Source organism: Notamacropus eugenii, chromosome 4 (assembly GCF_028372415.1).
Source record: "Notamacropus eugenii isolate mMacEug1 chromosome 4, mMacEug1.pri_v2, whole genome shotgun sequence".
NCBI classification, from domain to species: Eukaryota; Metazoa; Chordata; class Mammalia; order Diprotodontia; family Macropodidae; genus Notamacropus; species Notamacropus eugenii.
In genome coordinates this window covers 200,347,416-200,365,155 of record NC_092875.1, presented here as the reverse complement: position 1 = coordinate 200,365,155, position 17,740 = coordinate 200,347,416, and the positions used below count along the sequence as shown (strand labels likewise).

Sequence of the window (17,740 nt, the reverse complement as noted above, 5' to 3'; positions counted from 1 at the left end):
GCAAAAGATTGGGGAGAAGGGAGCAGCTGGTGAAGTAGAGAAAAAGAAGTCCTAGAGAGTCCAGCTGGAAATGGAGTAGAGCTTTGCTGAAGTTTTGCTGAAATAGTACTCCAGTCAGTCACTAATCAGAAAACTGGAGGCTCAGGATGGAGGTATCTTCAGAGTGGCATAGCAGCTGTTTAGGAGGAGGGGGAATAAGTCCAGAGAATGGAGCTTGGAGAAGTCCTCCATCTCTTAACACATAGCAACTGACACCCTACATTAAACTTTCCAAAGTCCCATTGTTAGACAACTTTGAATAAATCTGGGAATGTTACACTCTAATGCTCCAGTCTCCTCCACCTGATAAGTGAACTACAAGATACTAGAGCATTGATCTGGAAGTAGTGGTGGCAAATAACACCTTCCTTCTTATTCATTACCATGCTGAACCACCAAAAAGGTAGAGCTTCTGGTACACATTAAGGATGAGACTTTTTCTATACAAAAAGGAAAGACTAGGAATCCATCTTTTGAGCTGCTTCTCTATCATCACCCCAATTCCAGACTTGGATTTGGAAGAATGTAGCATGCCACACACATGTCTAGCCTTCCTTCAGCCTTGGCTGGTTACACAGAATATTCTTCATTTAAAAAAATATATTTATTTGTTTTCAGTTTTCAACAATCACTTCCATATGTCTTAAATTTTCTCCCCCTCCCTCTCTAAGATGGCATGCAATCTTATATAGGTTCTACACATACATTCTTATTAAACACATTTTCACATTAGCCATGATGCATAGAAGAATTACAATGAATGGAAGAAACATGAGAAAAACCAAAACAAAACGAAACACAACACAAGAGAAAATGGTCTGCTTCATTCTGCATTCTGATTCCATAGTTCTTTCTCTGGATATGGATGGCATTTTTTCTCAAGAGTCCTCTGGGAATATTTTAGGTCTTTGTATTGCTGTGAACAACTTAGTCTATCAAAAACAGTACTTGCATACTGTGGCAACTACTGTATATGATATTCTCTTGGTTCTGCTCATTTCATTCAGCATCAGTTCATAGCATATCATATTATATCAGTCTTTCCAGGTTTTTCTGAAGTTCACCTGTTCACCATTTCTTATAGCACTATAGTATTCCATTACAGTCATATACCACAGTTTGTTCAGCCATTCCCCAACTGATGAGCATTCCCTCAATTTCCAGTTCTTGGCCACTACAAAAAGAGCTGCTATAAATATTTTTGTAAATGTGGGACCTTTTCTCATTTTTATGATCTCTTTGGGATACAGCCCTAGAAGTGATATTACTAAGTCAAAGGGTATGCACATTTTTGTAGCCCTTTGGGCATAGTTCCAAATTGCTCTACAGAATGATTGGATCAGCTCACAGCTCCACCAACAGTGAATTAGTATTCCAACTCTTCCACATCTTCTTCAACATTTATCATCTTCCTGTTTTGTCATGTTAACCAATCTGATAGGTGTGTTGTGGTACTTCAAAAATGTTTTGCATTTGCATTAGAGAGATTTGCATCTCTCTAATCAACAGTGATTTAGAGCATTTTTCATATGGTTATAGATAACTTTAACAGAATATTCTTTAATCATTTGTGGACATATAAGCAAAGGGATTTAATAAAGTAACATCAGTGAGAAAAGATTCAATCAAACATTTCCCCTCCCAATTTGAGGCATACCCTCCCATGAATGTACACTAGAGTGTAGGAGAGGCACAGACATAGGGTATTCATGGCAACAATGTCACTGGGGATGTCCCTTCTGCTGGATGTTACTACGCGAGATGCTACCATGCTTTGCTGCTTTGGACATGTGATTATGCAGCTTCTGTTTGCTTTCAGCATCACTTAAAATTATTCGCTGTGGTGCTTGTCTCTTCTTCAAAGGAGTAGGCACTGCCTTGCTATTTCATACCAAAAAACCCTTCTTTTAGAAAAGCAGAATCCCTAGCCTTGGAGGAGCAGAAGGTTTCCCTTGTTGGGCAAAAATCCTTCCTGGGTTTTCTTCCAGGACTGATCCATCTTGATCCATTAAGAGTTCTGAGTAGACTCCAACTGACCTCAGAGAACTGAGAGGTTAAGTAACATGTCCAATGTTTCACAGCCTCTGTGTATCTGTCAGAGGAAGCCCTTGGATCCCAGTCTTCGTGACTACAAGATCAGTGCTCTAACCCCTACACCAGCACTGGTTTCTGGATACCAGTGATTTGTGAGTATTGAAAGTATTGTTTTGGAGTTCTCTTAGAAATAGCTATCAGATTGATATCACTTTCATTAATTTCATTTTTTCATCAGTTTATAGAGACAAGTTGGGTTGGAGTTAGTATATTTTCAGTCATTATCTGATCTTTATCTTAGAATCAAAGAACTACATTTTTCTTAAAAACAGCAACTAAATTAAGGTTTGGTGTTTTAAAAAAAATTATGTGATCCAAGATTGATTTATTTCTCTGGCTCAGTATTTAGTAATTATTACACATGTGTTTATATGTATATATATACACACATATATGCACATAGACACACATGTGTATGTTTCATACACTAACAAAATAGCAGTGTTACTTGAGAAAAATCTTTTTACCACATAATAAGCTATAATTTCAGTTTAATCTCTTACAGTCATTACCAGAAAATTCCTTCTTGGAATTTATGATGAAAGAAGAGATAGAGAGCATTAGGAAATGCAAAATGGATAATTTTGATTACATTAAATTGAAAAGTTTTTGCACAAAAAAAGCGAATGCAACCAAGATTAGGAGGGAAATAGAAAACTGGGAGAGAATCTTTACAACTAGTGTCTGTTATTAAGGCCTCATTTGCAAAATATATAGAGAACTAATTCAAATTTACAAGAATATTACTCATATTCCAATTTATAAATAAATTGATAAATCAAAGGATATGAACACGCATTTTTCAGAGGAAGTAATTAAGGCTACATACAGTCATATGAAAAGATGCTCTAAATCACTATTGATTAGAGAAATGCAAATCAAAACAACTCTCAGGTACAACATCACACCTGTCAGATTGGCTAACATGACAAAATAGTGCTGGGATTGGAAGCTCAATTCCATGTGGACAGTCTCGGGCGGGTAAAGGTGGGAACTTCTAAATCTTAGAGTTCTCACGAGGCCCCCCATAATAACAACAGGGAATCGAGGAGGAGACTGAGATCAAAAAGAATTTTGAAAATCAAGTAAGAGAAGCAAAGCAAAAATTGAGAAGAGTGATGCAAGAAAATCATGCTAAAGGAGATACAAAAAAAATGCTGAAGAAAATAACACATTAAAAAATAGACTAATTCAAATGACAAAAGAGATCCAAAAAGTCAATGACAAGAAGAATGCCCTAAAAGCAGAATTGGCCACATGGAAAAGGAGGTCCAAAAGCTCACTGAAAAAATCTTGGACTTTTAGGGAATGAGGTAGCTACTTCATCAGACACTAAATATTTTTCTATCGACTGAATGAGAAGTGACCAGATCTATTCTGGGAATCAGAAGTATGGGTAACTTTGGCTATAATGTTGCTCATTAAGCCAAAGCATTTGAAATGAAGATTCTGTACCACAATAGGAACCACAGGTAAATTCCAGAAAATGAATTTCTGAACTTAACTGAAGCTATGTCTCTCTACATGAAACCCACACTTCCATTCACTGCCATATCACACTGTGGTGATAAAATTCCTCCTGTTTCTTCTTCCATAGACCTTCAGTCAGATGTTCTCTATTATCTTGGTGAATATACATAAATCATTTTCTCCTTCTCCTCCCCTTTTTATTTTTAAAGTCTGTGTGATTTACAAGACACCAGCTGAAGCTGATATTTAAACATAGCTTTTTCTAATTCTAAATCCAGTGCTTTTTCCTCTATATCATACAGCCTTCGAGCTTTTTCAGATCCAATCTGAATTTAATTGGCAGCCCTTCATCTAAACAATATGACTGATTATTTTACTTTGTTTTAGGTTTCTCTTCAATTCCTTTTTCCTGGATTTTGTTCTTGGTTTCTTAAACACTCTTTGGGCATCTTGGGCTATTTCTGATTAGAAAACTCACTTTATTTTTTCTTGGTTTGCTCTGCCAGGAAGGTGGAAGAGGAACAGGCAGTTGGGGCTCATTACTCTGCAAAACTGGATGAGCTGCTGCAACAATTAGACTTTGTATGGCTAGTCCCCTTTTTGACACCTCAGATTCAGAAGTTGATTGGAAAGAGGGAACTAGGACTAATGAAACCTACTGTTACCCTTATAAACATTGGTAAGGTAATGAATATTAGAGTATGTACCTACCAAAATGATATTTTCCCCTTTAACTAAAAAGACACAGCCATAAATCCCAAATATTTGACATTCTTCATCAACTTCACTGGAAGGTTAAATACTAAACATAAACTGAAATACTTTGGTCACATAATTAGAAGACAGGACTCTGGCAAAGATTCTGATGTTGGAAAAGATTGAAGGCAAAACGAAAAAGGGATAGCAGAAAATGAGATGGAAAGACAGCGTGATGGAAATAATGTCTAACCTTGGACAGACTTTGAAAGATAGTGGATGATAGAAGGACCTGGTGTCACCAAGAGTTGGACACAACTGAGTGACTGAACAACAACAAAAGCAAAAAATCAGCTTCCTTCTTCTGCAGGTCTCATGGTTTAAAGAATAACTCTGGGAAACAAGTGAGTTGAAATTTACCTTCTAATTCTAAGTGTTCTTGACCTTTTGTGAATATCTTTTTAACCCAAATTTCTAAGTCAGGAAGAACAAAATATGTTTTTAATTCAGATATTTTCATGCCTTTTGTGGGAAAGAACAGTAACAAATTGGGGGTGCCTTTTAAGTTCAATTCATTGCACATTTTCTGATTATTTAGTAATTACTTTCTCATCAAAGTATTTCTGGTTTTCTTCCTTAGCATTTTTATAATGCCTAATTTAAATATCTACACAGAGTAGTTATTCCTTTTTCACTCAAAATTAAGTCACTGAGTTGAACATAGAACTTATAAAGTTGAGAACTATAACAGATTTTAGTGCAAAGAGATAAAGTTCCATTGATATTGAAATGCTATGACTGAAATGAATGGTGATTGCATATGTCATTAATAATTTACTGATGGTCAAAGAACAGATAGTGGAGTTTGGATACCACAGTTCTAGAAACGACTCTATTACTAATTAACTATGGCCTTGTATAATCCTTGTACCTTAATTCCTTCATGTATATAAAATAAGGATAATAACATCTAGAATTTGCAACTTAAAGATTTTAGATAAAAGAGCTAAAAGTGCTTTGGAAAAGTGAGAATTCCCATTTATATGTAGCATCATTATTTCCTCTTAGTTCTGGGGTAACCATGCTGGGCATCCTGATCCCCAAGGCAGATGCATTAAAAGATGAAGGTTTGTCCTTTGATAGCAGTGGCCCTAAAGACTTGATAAGTAGATAACCTCTGTTCTAGAGATTAACATAACAATTAACAAAAGAACAGTATTTGGGAATCTTTCTTCAAAAAAAAAATATTCTTAGGATAGTGTCATAACAAGCTAGTTTACAAGTTAGATTTGGAGTTGGAAATTTATTGAATACTGACTAACTTTCAGAAAAGAGAAGAGTTTCTTTCTCTACTTAAGGACTGCTTGATGGGTCATGGGCATATTATTTTTAACTTGAAATGAAATCAGAGACATCATGATGTAGTGAACTTGGAGTCCACAAGACCTGGATTTAAATCCTTTCTCAGACACTTCTTGGTTGTGGGACCCTGAGCAAGTCACTCAAGACCTCTTTGGCCATCAGTTTCACATCTGTAAAATGAGGTGGTTTGACTCTCTGACCTTTGAGATTTGTCCTTTTCAGCTCTAAATCTATCTCATTTTATTCTTCCAATAATACTGTAAAGTAGGTTTATTCATGGCTATTTACCTGATTTTGTAGATAAGGAAACTGATGACCCAGAAATTAGATAACTTGCTCATTGACACAAAGTTAGCAAGTTCAAGAAATTGAATTAAAACCCAAGTCTCTTATTTCTTAGGCTGATCTTCCTTTTGCTAGAATATTCTTCCTCTCATCCTAGCTTTAAATGTTAAGTTCCTCTTAAATTATAAAAACTGTATTCTTTTGCACTTGAAAAAAAGTGATTTTGCATACCTAATGTTTTCTAGGCTCCATCCTTCATTTTGTATTGCCATCATCTTTTTTTATGTGATTTGATGTTTTCGTCATTTGAACAGTGAGAACAAGGGTAACTGCAGTTTTAAAGAAGGTGTTGAAACAGGTTGAAATGTGAACATTACTTTTCTATTGTATATAATCTAATTATCATAGTGACAAAAACACTCTCATATTAATTCTGGCTAAATGGTTGATCAAGATGCCCTAGTGGAAGCTCTTCAAACTGGGATTATTAAAGCTGCAGGGTTCAATGTGAATTGCCCTGGACCCCTGCCAAGGTAAAGAACTGATCCAGCACATTTTTATCTAGATTAAAATGGAAGCAAAGTCCCCAGTCTTTGTTTGATGATAAAGGTTTTCTTTGGCTGGTGTCTCATTCTTAGAGCCACAGGGTTTTAGAAGTCTTCTAACTATTCTCTCACCCAATGCAGAACTCTTCCTATAAAACTGAGAGTTATTCACATAGCCTGTGGTGAACACCTACAGTGACAAATTGTTTGGTGCCCTCATCAAGCATTCCATTCAATTACTCATAAATTCTGGCAGTTAGATTTTAGTTCATTATAAGAAAACTTCTTGTCATTTCTCAGGTCCACTATTTTAAGCAAAACAATTTAAAGCTATCACCATATCTATATATTCTACAAATGTTTGCAGTCAGACTTTGTGTCTCTATTTAGTATTCTCTTCTCCAGACTGACTACCTAATTTCTTCATCTGTAAAATGAGGATATTGGACTAGAGAACCTTTAAAGTCTTGTCTGGTTCTAAGATTTCATTATTCCTCCATGAATCAAATGGAATTTTTTAAATATTCTTTTTAAAGCTCCTACACATTTTTATATTCCTACAACTGTAAAAAAAAGAAACTACAATAACATTTTTTAAAAATTCAGTGAAACCTGAATACTTTTTTTCAATGCATTTGTATTTCAGATATCAGCTTTTGGTAAAGAGTGTCATTCTAATACCTTATATTGGAAGTGCAACTCATCAAAGTCTGAGTTTCATAATAGAAAATATGGTTAAAGCATTCTGGCTGCTATCAGTGGGCTTCCTATTCCTAATGAAGTATTTTTAAATGATTTGTTTGGGTGGAAAGTTCATAATGATGGAAACCTGGCAGATTACAAAGGCTTCCTTTTAATCTGTATTTACTTTTTCATATTACTTTAAATAATTTAATTTTTAAATTTGTTTTTTATTTTATTTTTTATATTTATTTATACATTTTATATTTATTTATATGAATTATTTAATTTATTAATAATTTAAATACTTTATTACTTTAAATAAAATACTTTATTTACCTGTTTATATTACTTTAACTTATTTTTGCAGATAAAACTTTATGTCAGCAAGTACTTTTCTTAGAGAGGTTAAAAGCTCACAGATTTTCATTTTTATTTTGTTCAAATAGTTGACAATAAATAAAGTAAATTTCCATTCATCCCTTCAAGCATCTCCCATGATGTCATCCTATTATTATAAATGATGTTGTTTCCTTTCATAACAAATTTCTATAATCAAAAAAGTTTTGTAAGTACAATACTGTCTATTCAATAATAGATTGATATTGGAACATCTCTGAGTTACTATAATAACATGCAAGTATGAACATTTTACAGTTTTAACCTATATTTGTGGTCAGGGCAGCTAGGTGGTGCAGTGGATAGAACACCAGTGTAGGAGTCAGGAGGACCTGAGTTCAAATCTCACCTCAGACACTTGATACTCACTAGCTGTGTGACCTTGGGCAAGTCACTTAACCCCAATTGCCTCATCTCCAGTCATCCTGATGAATATCTGGTCACTGGATTCAGATGACTCTGGAGCAGTGAGGCTGGTGGCCTGCACAGCCCTCCCTCACTCAAAACAAAGTCAAATGTACATCATTATTTCTCTGATGGCATGGTCTTCTTCAGCAACAAAGGACAAATACACACACGTGGTCAAATTATAACATAGGAATGATATCCTCTTACAGGGGAAATTATGTAATGTGAAAGTTTTCTAGCTAAATAAAATAGTAAATTTTGAGACAGCAAAAGAATTATACTTTTTCTTTAAGAACTATATACAGATGCAAATGACTGGCTTCCAAATTTTATCTGTCATGAAAATTCAGGTTTTGAGTATGTTTTAGTAATAAGTTCTCAAAATTGGATTAAGGATTTATTAATTAAGGATTAAGGATTTTACATATAAATTGTATTGATAATGGTAAAGAAAGTGAAATTATTTCCCCATTTTTATAGTATCTGATAATTTTAAAAGGCAGAAGAACAGGCCACAAATGAGTTTCCTAAGGAAAAGTACTAGGATCAGAGAAATTTACACGTGAATTCTAACAAACCCTTAAAGATCAACTTATTCCAATATTAAGTAAATTATTTGTAAGAATAGGCAAAGAAGGGAATCCTACTAAACTCCTTCTATGAAACAAATATAATACTGATTTCTAAAACCAGGAAGAGAACAGAAAAAAGAAATTATAGACCAATTTCATTAATGAATATGGATGCAAAAATCCTAAGTAAAATACTAGCTAAAAGGTTACAACAATATATTACAAAGATTATACGTATACATTATGACCAAGTGGGATTTATACCAGGAATGCAGGGATGGTGTAACATAAGGAAAACTATAAACATAACTGATGTATTAAAAGTATTTGAAAATATAGGCATAAAATGTTTTTTCCTTAAATTGATAAAAAAAAATTGTTTCTCTAAAACCATTAGCAAGCATTATTGTAATAGGGATAAGCCAGAAGCCTTCCTAGTAAGATCAAGTGTGAAACAAGGATGCCCACTGTCAGAAATACTATTCAATATTATATTGGAAATCCTAGCAATAAGAGAAGAAAAAGAAATAAACAAAATAGAGAATGAGGTAATAAAACTATGTCTTTTTGTAGACAATCTGACAAACAAAATCCTGCAAGAAGACACAATAAGAGATATCCCATTTAAAATAACTCTAAACAGCACAAAATATCTGGAAGTACATCAGCCAAAACAAATCCAGGAACTACAAAAGATTTAAATAATTGAAGAAATATAATTTTCATTGGTAGACAGGGCCAATGTAATAAAAATGCAGAACAAAAAGTCAAGAGTAGCAAAGGAACTAAAGAAATATGTAAAGGAAGGAGGTTTGGCAGTACTAGATCTTAAATTACATCATAAGGCAGTAATTATCAAACCTATCTGTTCTGCTGGTTAAGAAATACAAAAGTGGCTTATAAATTTTTTAAAAAGTTTCTTATATCAGGTACAAGAATTAGATAAGGTATAACAACATATGTTATAAGGCATAATAATAAATGTTATATAAACTGAAATTCTCTTAAGTTTCAAAATTGGAGAACCAAATTTAAGTGATTGTACTAAATTATATTAAGTCAGAATTATCTAGGGACCTCTAGATTTGGAACCCAAAAAGCAGAGCCCCTTTTTAGAGCTGTTGTGACAATATGCAAATTGTCCAAAACAAAAGATATCTAGGGACCAGACAACTACATGAGAAAACTGGGACTCAAAATGTTCTGATTAAATGGATATTGAGAATGGGTTACCAGGATACAAGGAAACTGGTTGTCAGTTAATATTGGTGATAAATTGTATTGCTTTGGTCTTTTGTTTTAAGATGTTCATGTTTAAATTTTCTTGGATCTGTTACTGAGAGACTTATAACTAAGGACTTATGTTATGCTGACCAGAAGCTGATATCCAAAGATTAATGCAAGTTTTCTTGTTTGAAAACTGGCCCCATATTGATCAATCAGTCATTGTGTCTGAGAACCTCTACCAGGTCCTTCTGACTATTCCTACAGCTGTCAAATTTATGAGTGTGGACTCCTGAAACATCTGAAGAAAGTCCCTACTCCTAAGTGGATGGTAAAACCCTCCATGGACCTCTAGCATCCTCTAGTACAAACCAAGAAGCAGCTGTCCCAAGATTCCAGATAAGGGCTAAATACACTATCCCAATTTTTTTCTCTTCCGCTTTGTTATTTGCCCAACCAGCAAGGCTCTGATTGATGTGTGTGTTGACATTTTCTCCCTCTACATTCCTGGACCCCCCTCTCTTTTCTGTTTGCAAGCAAACAATGGCTAATAATGATACCTGGGACACACTTCCCCCATAGGTCTCCTCAAGAAATTAACCCCCTGGGCAATATCTTGTCCTGTCCCAACTGGCCTCTTGTGGCATCTTGGTTTATACCTACCTCTCCTTTATTGATCATAAGGGTAGAGGTTTTTTTCTTTCTTTCTTCCTTTATCAACTTATTCTTTTTAAAATTTATTTATTTATTTTTAGTTTACAACATACAGTTCCACGAGTTTCTGAGTTTTAAATGTTCTCTCCTTCCCTCCCTTTCCCCAAGACTGCATGCAAGCTGATATAGGCTCTACATATACGTTCATATTAAACATTTTTGCATTAGTCATGTTGCAAAGAAGAATTATAACCAATGGAATGCACCATGAGAAAGAAGAAACAAAAGAAAGAGCAAATAGTAAGCTTTGATCTGTATTCAGACTCTGTAATTCTTTCTCTGCACGTGGATAGCATTTTCCATCATGATCCTTTTGTTTGTCTCAGAACCTTGTATTGCTGAGAAGGGCCAAGTCTATCAAAGTTAGTCATCCAACGATATGGCTGTAACTGTGTACAATGTTCTCCTCTCACTCAACATCAGTTCATGTAAATCTTTCCAGGTTTTTCTGAAGTCTGCCTGCTCATCATTTCTTATAAGACAATAACATTCCATTACATTCATATACCCCAACTTGTTCAGCCACTCCCCAATTAATGGGCATCCCCTCAGTTTCCAATTCTTTGCTACCACAAAAAGAGCTGCTATAAATATTTTTGTATATGGGGGTCCTTTTCTCATTTGTATGATGTCTTTGGGATACAGCCCTAGAAGTGATATTGCTAGGTCAAAGGGCATGCACATTTTTATAGCCATTTGGGTATAGTTCCAAACTGCTCTCCCAAATGGTTGGATCAGTTCATAACTCCACCAACAATGCATTAGTGTTCTCAGCATTTACAGTTTTTTTTATTTTGTCATGTTAGCCAATCTGACAGGTGTAATGTAGTACCTCAGAGTTGTTTTGATTTGCATTTTTCTAATCAATAGTGATTTAGAGCATTTTTTCACATGACTATAGATAGCTTTAATTTCTTCCTCTGAAAATTGTTAATATCCTTTGACCATTTATCAACTGGGAAATATGTATTCTTATAAATTTGACACAGTTCTCTGTTTTAGAAATGAGGCCTTTATCAGAGACACTGGTTGTAAAAATTCTTTCCCAGTTTTCTGTTTCTCCCTTAATCACTGGCTTTGTTTGCACAAAAACTTTTCAATTTAAGGTAATCAAAATTATTCATTTTGCATTTCATTACATTCTCGTATCTCTTGTTTGAAGGTAGGAGTTCTTTCAGACCCCTCCCCTTTGGCCAAAGAGGGGGAATGTCAAGATATTAGGAGACACCCTCTTTTCCAGAGCTAAGGCCCAGCAAGCAGGCTGCGCTTTGTGCTCAACCTCTGGATGATCACAGCCCCAGCAAAATCCCAGAACTGTTTCACAGCAGCATCAGGTGGTCTCTGAGATAAGCACCTGTAGTACCCATGTTCCGTCATGAAGTCCTGCTATGAATCTAGCTTGTCATATTGTTGCTGTTATCCCTCATTGTCTGGGCTACAGCTCACTGCCCAGCCATTGGTATTATTGACATCTCCCCACGCTGCCTCAGGTCACCCCCACTATACCACACACTAGAGGTGGGGCTCAAGCACATGTCCTAGCTCGCAAGCCTTTTCTCTTACTTTGAAATTAAACTTCTACTTGATTCCTGACCCTTCCGTCCCTACCCTGCTTTGTGCAGCTCTGGCCACCCACAGGTTAGAGCCTGGTCCTGTTCAGGTTGAGAGTAGGAGATAATCAACAGAGGGGAAGCTCTGAGGACTAATGTCAGAGTGGAGGATAGGAGAAGTCTTTTTGCAGAAGGTGGACAGTAACTGAGATTTGAAGGAAACCAGAGGAGCTAGAATGTTTCACCGCGGGAGACGGCCGATGAAATGCTCTGAGTAGGAGCTGGAAGATGAGAGTGTCCTGGGAAAGGAACCTCCAGGAGGCTAGTATCGCTGAGTCAGAGTATGAGGTGGGGAAAGGGATGTCGGGTATAAATAGACTGGAGAGGTGGGAGGGGTCCAGGCCATGAAGTGCTTTAAGAGCCAGACGGATTTTGCCTTTGCTCCTGGAGGTAACACTGCCACTGAAGTTCACTGGGAGTTGTGTGGGTAGCGGTACCACGGTCAGGGAGCTCATGGGGAGCCACGGGAGTTTATTGAGCGTGCGTGGGTGGAGGTACAGTCGTCAGAGCCACAGCTTTACGAAGCTCAGTTTGACAGCACACTGAAGGACGGACAGAGAGACAGCTGCGGCGGGGACAAGAGCCCAGGCACGAGGCGGTGGCCGTGTCAGAGGCAGGGGGCCCAACGCCGAGAGGGCACCTGGGTGTGAGGAGGGGTTGCCGTCCCCGCTCTCGTTTTTAACAACTCTGCAGCCCCCTAGCGGAATAAAAGTCTTCGTTCCGTCTTTACATTTCGTGTAGTCTCTTCTTTATATCAAGACCGTGGAATCCGTTTCCCCTTAACACGTTGGAGGAATGGGGTCTTAAAGGGGGGGAAGGCCCTACATTTAGTAAAACGGCCTCAGGGTGACTTCGAAGCCCCTCCAGCACCGCGAGCCCCGCGGGGCTGCTCTCACCTGCGCAAGGCCGGTGACGTCACCGGAGCGGCGGGCGGGGCCCCCTGCCGGGGGCTGGAGCGTGGCGGCCAATCTCCGCGAGGGGGAGCTCCGGTCTCGCGGCCGGAACTTCCGGGACCTCTCCGGGACAAGTGTGTCCCGCGCACTTCGGTTGGCAGCGTCTGCCGGAGCGGCCTGCCGGAGCGGTCGGCCGGAGCCATGTGGCTTGCGGTGGGGCGATCCCTCTGCTTGTCCCGGAGCGGGTCGGAAGTGGCGGTTTGGAGAGGGAGCGGAGCCGTGGCGGCCGGAGCCGGGAGTCGGCGGCTGAGTCCTGGGGCCGGCGGAGGCGGTGACCCGGCCATGCCCAGCCTCCTCCGGGGCCGCCCCCAGCGTCGGGGCCTGCACGGCTCGCCCGCCGCCTGCGGCAGTAAGAATTTGCTGAAGAAATTTGCTTCGAAAACCAAGTAAATGGGCTTAGGACGGGGAAGGAGGCAGGTGGGTGGGGGCCGAGGGATCCTGGGCAAGTCCCTCCCTCTCCCGCAGCCTCAGTTTCCTCCAGTGCTTGTTGATTATTGACGGACTCCTCTGTGAAATGGGGCTGACACTGCTTACTAAGAGTAACAGTAACAGCGCCTGCTTTCCCATCTAAAGAGGGGGTCGAGGTAAAGCTTTGCCAGCGTTAAAGAGCCGCTTAAACGCCGCTGTCACTGACTTTCCGGAGGGGAGATGTGATATTGACGAACTGGTGGGGCTGGCGTTACATTGTAGCTCCTTCTGACACTTTAAGACTCGTCCGCTCCTGGCTGCTGGATACCTCAAATCTTAAGCTCTTCAGTTTAGAGCTGCAAGCGAGCCTTGAGGACATCTGGTTCAAACCCTGCCTTCCTCCCCTCTGCCCCACAATTTTAAAGACGAAAACCGAGGCCCAGAAGTGGTTAAGGGACTTGCCCAGGGTGCCACAGGTAGTAGTAGGTAGAGAAATCGAGGTTGAAACGAAGGGATTCTGATTCCAGGTGCTATGTATATACCCTTTCCATATTGACTCACCATAGTAAGTAAAGCAAAGGGTAACTTACTTGTTTATACTGTATTAGAACAAAAAGAGGAAGGTGCTGAAAGCGGTGCTTGGGAGGAGGGGGGGGAGGGGGTGAAGACTTTAAGTTCCCTTTAAGTTCTACGGAATCTTAGAGCTGGAAAGAACTTTTAGAGATCATCTTGTCCAGCCCTCTCATTTTATGAAGAGTACTCCTGATCGTCATTTATCAGGTCCTCAGAATTCTGGGTAATAAGGTAGGAGTCATTGAATTTTGAACACTAATGTAAATTGAAAAAGTTTGAATACTTACAGTGCAAAATTTCAGTAGGTACTATTGGTATATTAACCTGTGGTTTATAGCTGTGCTGAGATTCTAGTATTAACTCTAAACTCTGACTTTTCTACTATATGAGATTGATAAAAGAATAGCCTAACACTTTAAACCAATAGTTCTCAACTTATGGTTTGGGGGCCTCTGAGGGCATCTTGAGACCCTTTCAGGGACTCTTAAGAATTTGGAATTATTTTCATAATTTACTAAGATTTTATGATTTCTAATACAGTGACTATCTATAGATATATAATCCATATAAACAAAAGTTCTTTGGTGGGGAGTCCTCACTTTTTAAGAATGGTAAAAAGGTCCGGGGACCAAGGATGTTGAGAACTTCTGTCCTGTGTTGTAAACATTGGCCTCTGCTACCTCAGTTAGGAATTGTTCCCTCCTCCCCCTAAAGATATTTCATTTCTGCTCTTAAGGTTTCAGCATTTAAGGAGCAGTGTGAAGGAAGACAGATTCAATCCTTAGTACTTAAAGTCATCCAGAATATAATTGATAGGACAGAAAGATTATGTATTAGTTGTTTCTAAACAACATATGTTTGATGGACATTTAAAATGAGTATATGTATAGCATGGGGAAAGCTAAGTACTTAATAAAAACATTTATGGTAAATGCAGCACATGGGAAGTTTGTAGCATTGGTCAGGCTGAAAATCAAGACTTTGTATCTAGAAGAGAGCAGTTGTGTATGTCTGCCTCTGGACTGGCATGAGGGAGGGGTAGGAGCCCCTTTAGGGTCAGTGAATAACTTGGGATAAATCAGTGATTTGAGTTATCCCATCTCCGAAATATGGCTCCTCCTACTGTAGCTTCTAAAAAGTAGCAGTTGTGTTACTGTTGTTAATACTGTGAAACTGTTTCTATTTACTATATTTACAGATATTTACTGTATTTACATTGATACATCTGGACACTGTCCCCATTCATTTTTCCAGAGAATAACTTTACAGAATCAAGTCAAAGATCCCTGTCATTTTAAAGGTAACATTCTGTGGATCCTAATAGTGAGGTAGCAAATATAGCCATGGATATTTTAGGTTCTTGTTAGGCTTTTAATAATGATAAAAAGGAATGCAGCTGCATTTTAATAAACTTGATTGCCACAGAACTACCAAAGCCACTGACTTTTTTAGTTTTTATGACCCAGATACTTTTGGGTAGTTTGGAGGAGAGGTTTTTGAGAACTTTTTTCTGCATTTGTACAGTTACATAGAATCAACTTAAAATTGCTGAGATTTGAATTAACTTCATTTTTCTCTACCCAGTACTTTGTAAGTTGTTTTTAATTAGATCCCTAGTAACATGTCTAAATTTAGCACTTCAGTTACATAGCTGTGGTGTCCAGACTTCTCAAGGGTCTACTGATAGTCATAACTGTTTTCTTCAAGTTACCGTAAAAGCAAATGTAATCTTTTTATTTTCCCCACAGAAAGAAGTTCTGGTATGAAAGCCCTTCCCTGGGACCTCACCTTGTAAGTAAGGGATGGTGGTGATAGTAAAATTTGAGTCCTAGAAATCTTTTGCTAGATAAGCCTGGACACATTTGTAAGTGTATCATTCTCATTCCTCTGCAAGGTTGTAGAGAAGATGAATTTATTAGAATAAGGTTCTAAAAAGGTTGCCAGCCATCACTGATGGTGTTCTGATAGAGCTTCCGCAGCCCCAATAGTCTAACTTCATTACAGGCCCACCGTCCCTACCTAGCCGTCCATCCCCACCCCCCTGCCGCCAAAGTCCTAACTTCTTCATATATGCCTTACTGCTCACTAGAACAACAGGTGTATCCCTGAAACTCATAATTCTCATAAACAGAAACAGCAGGCATGTCCAAGTGATGGGAACCCAGCTACTGCCTCTACCTAGGCAGTACCCCAAGACCCATTCCTCATATTTCCCACATAAACAGCAGGTGTGTCCATTCACTCAACCACAATCACATCCATCTAGTCCTAGACAGGACCACAATACTCGGCCAATCAGAAAACAGCAGCACCAGGATGCCCAAGCAGGATGTGGACCCCAAAACAATAGAAAGGACTTTGCCTAAGCAGGCACCTACACAGTAATAGTAGAAAACTGACTAGAGTGAACTTATGATATAGAGAGGGTTGTTATAATATCATTATAATATATATACGTACCCCCCAAATGGGCTTCTCTGTATGCATTGTAGGTAATTGCATGTGCAGTTCCACTGTGGCTGGGACCCCTCCTCCATTACCTAATTCCCTTAACAAATTCCTCCTGCCTTTTTAATATTAATCATATTCTAATATTGTATGTAAATTTCTGTTATACAATTGCATCTTTACCTTATAAAAATCTGTCTTGCTTTCTCTGAAGTTGCTGGTTCCTCTTGGAACTTCATGAGAGGTGTCAGCCTCAATAAATGCCTATATTTGGATTGGAGGTGGTCTGACTCTGAACTCTTTGAGACAGTTCTACCCCAATACATCATGAAACCTCAACAGTTTTTGGTGTCCCTGAATATAAACCTCAACAATCACTATCTTACCCACTTGTCTCTTTTATAAGACAGGAGTATCTTTATGTAAGTAGGGTTAGTTGTCTTAGATAGTTAATGAAAAATGAAAATTTGCTCTTTTTGCTGAGAGCACAGGATTATTTACGTGCACTATTTTCCTCAAATCTTTCCAGTTACAGATTAAGGGAACATGACTGATTCCATTTCTATCTTCCACAAATATAATCATTGCACATGCAAAAATCTATGCAGATTGCTAATGAATTTAGATTTACAGATATTCATATGAAAGTAAATACATAGTGTTGGTGAATACTTTTATCTGAAAAAGTTACTGCATTAATACCAAAAAAGTCACCTGTGAAATAAAAAATTAGCATTTTCCCACTAAAAACCAAGAGTACTCAGACTGCTTTTTGTGAGCTGTTTCCATTTATAGATGTGGCTAGATGCCATTTGAACAATCCTTGATACCTTTCCTTTAAATTTTATAGGAGTTGAGTGTACCAAGAGGTTAGTAATTTTTAACCTGTGTGTTCTTTTTCTCTCTGAAGACACACAATCCATCCAGCTTGGAAAGTCTAATGAAACCAGCTTCAAAAAAGACTAGGAAAGAAGACAGCATACGCAAGAGAGCCCTAGATGGCATTCTTTATCAAGCATTGTCAGACTTAATCTCTACCTTTGAAGTGAATCAAGATGTCTATGATCTGAATGTGGAATTTTCTAAGGTAAACTATAATGGCCACTGTTCTAAAGAATTGTGCTGTTGGAAGCTTCAGGACTCACATAGATTATGCATTAGGTGTCCTCTCATCTCACACTGATGTCACCATTTCATGCACAAAGACTAGTTGTAAGTCGTGGGGGTAGCATTAAAACTTGTCATTTAAAAAAACTAAA

The 17,740-nt window shown here is 38.1% G+C and overlaps 1 protein-coding gene across 1 annotated transcript in view; it reads left to right on the top strand.

The window, feature by feature from the left end:
* The first annotated feature begins 13,032 nt into the window (after window positions 1-13,032).
* Window positions 13,033-17,740, top strand: part of RBFA (ribosome binding factor A) — a 30,553-nt gene continuing 25,845 nt past the window's right edge. The window contains exons 1-3 of the mRNA XM_072604015.1: window positions 13,033-13,438; window positions 15,782-15,824; window positions 17,392-17,568. Of these exons, the coding sequence (XP_072460116.1) occupies window positions 13,194-13,438; window positions 15,782-15,824; window positions 17,392-17,568 (465 nt within the window). The 5' untranslated portion in view covers window positions 13,033-13,193. The remainder of the gene's footprint in view (window positions 13,439-15,781; window positions 15,825-17,391; window positions 17,569-17,740) is intronic.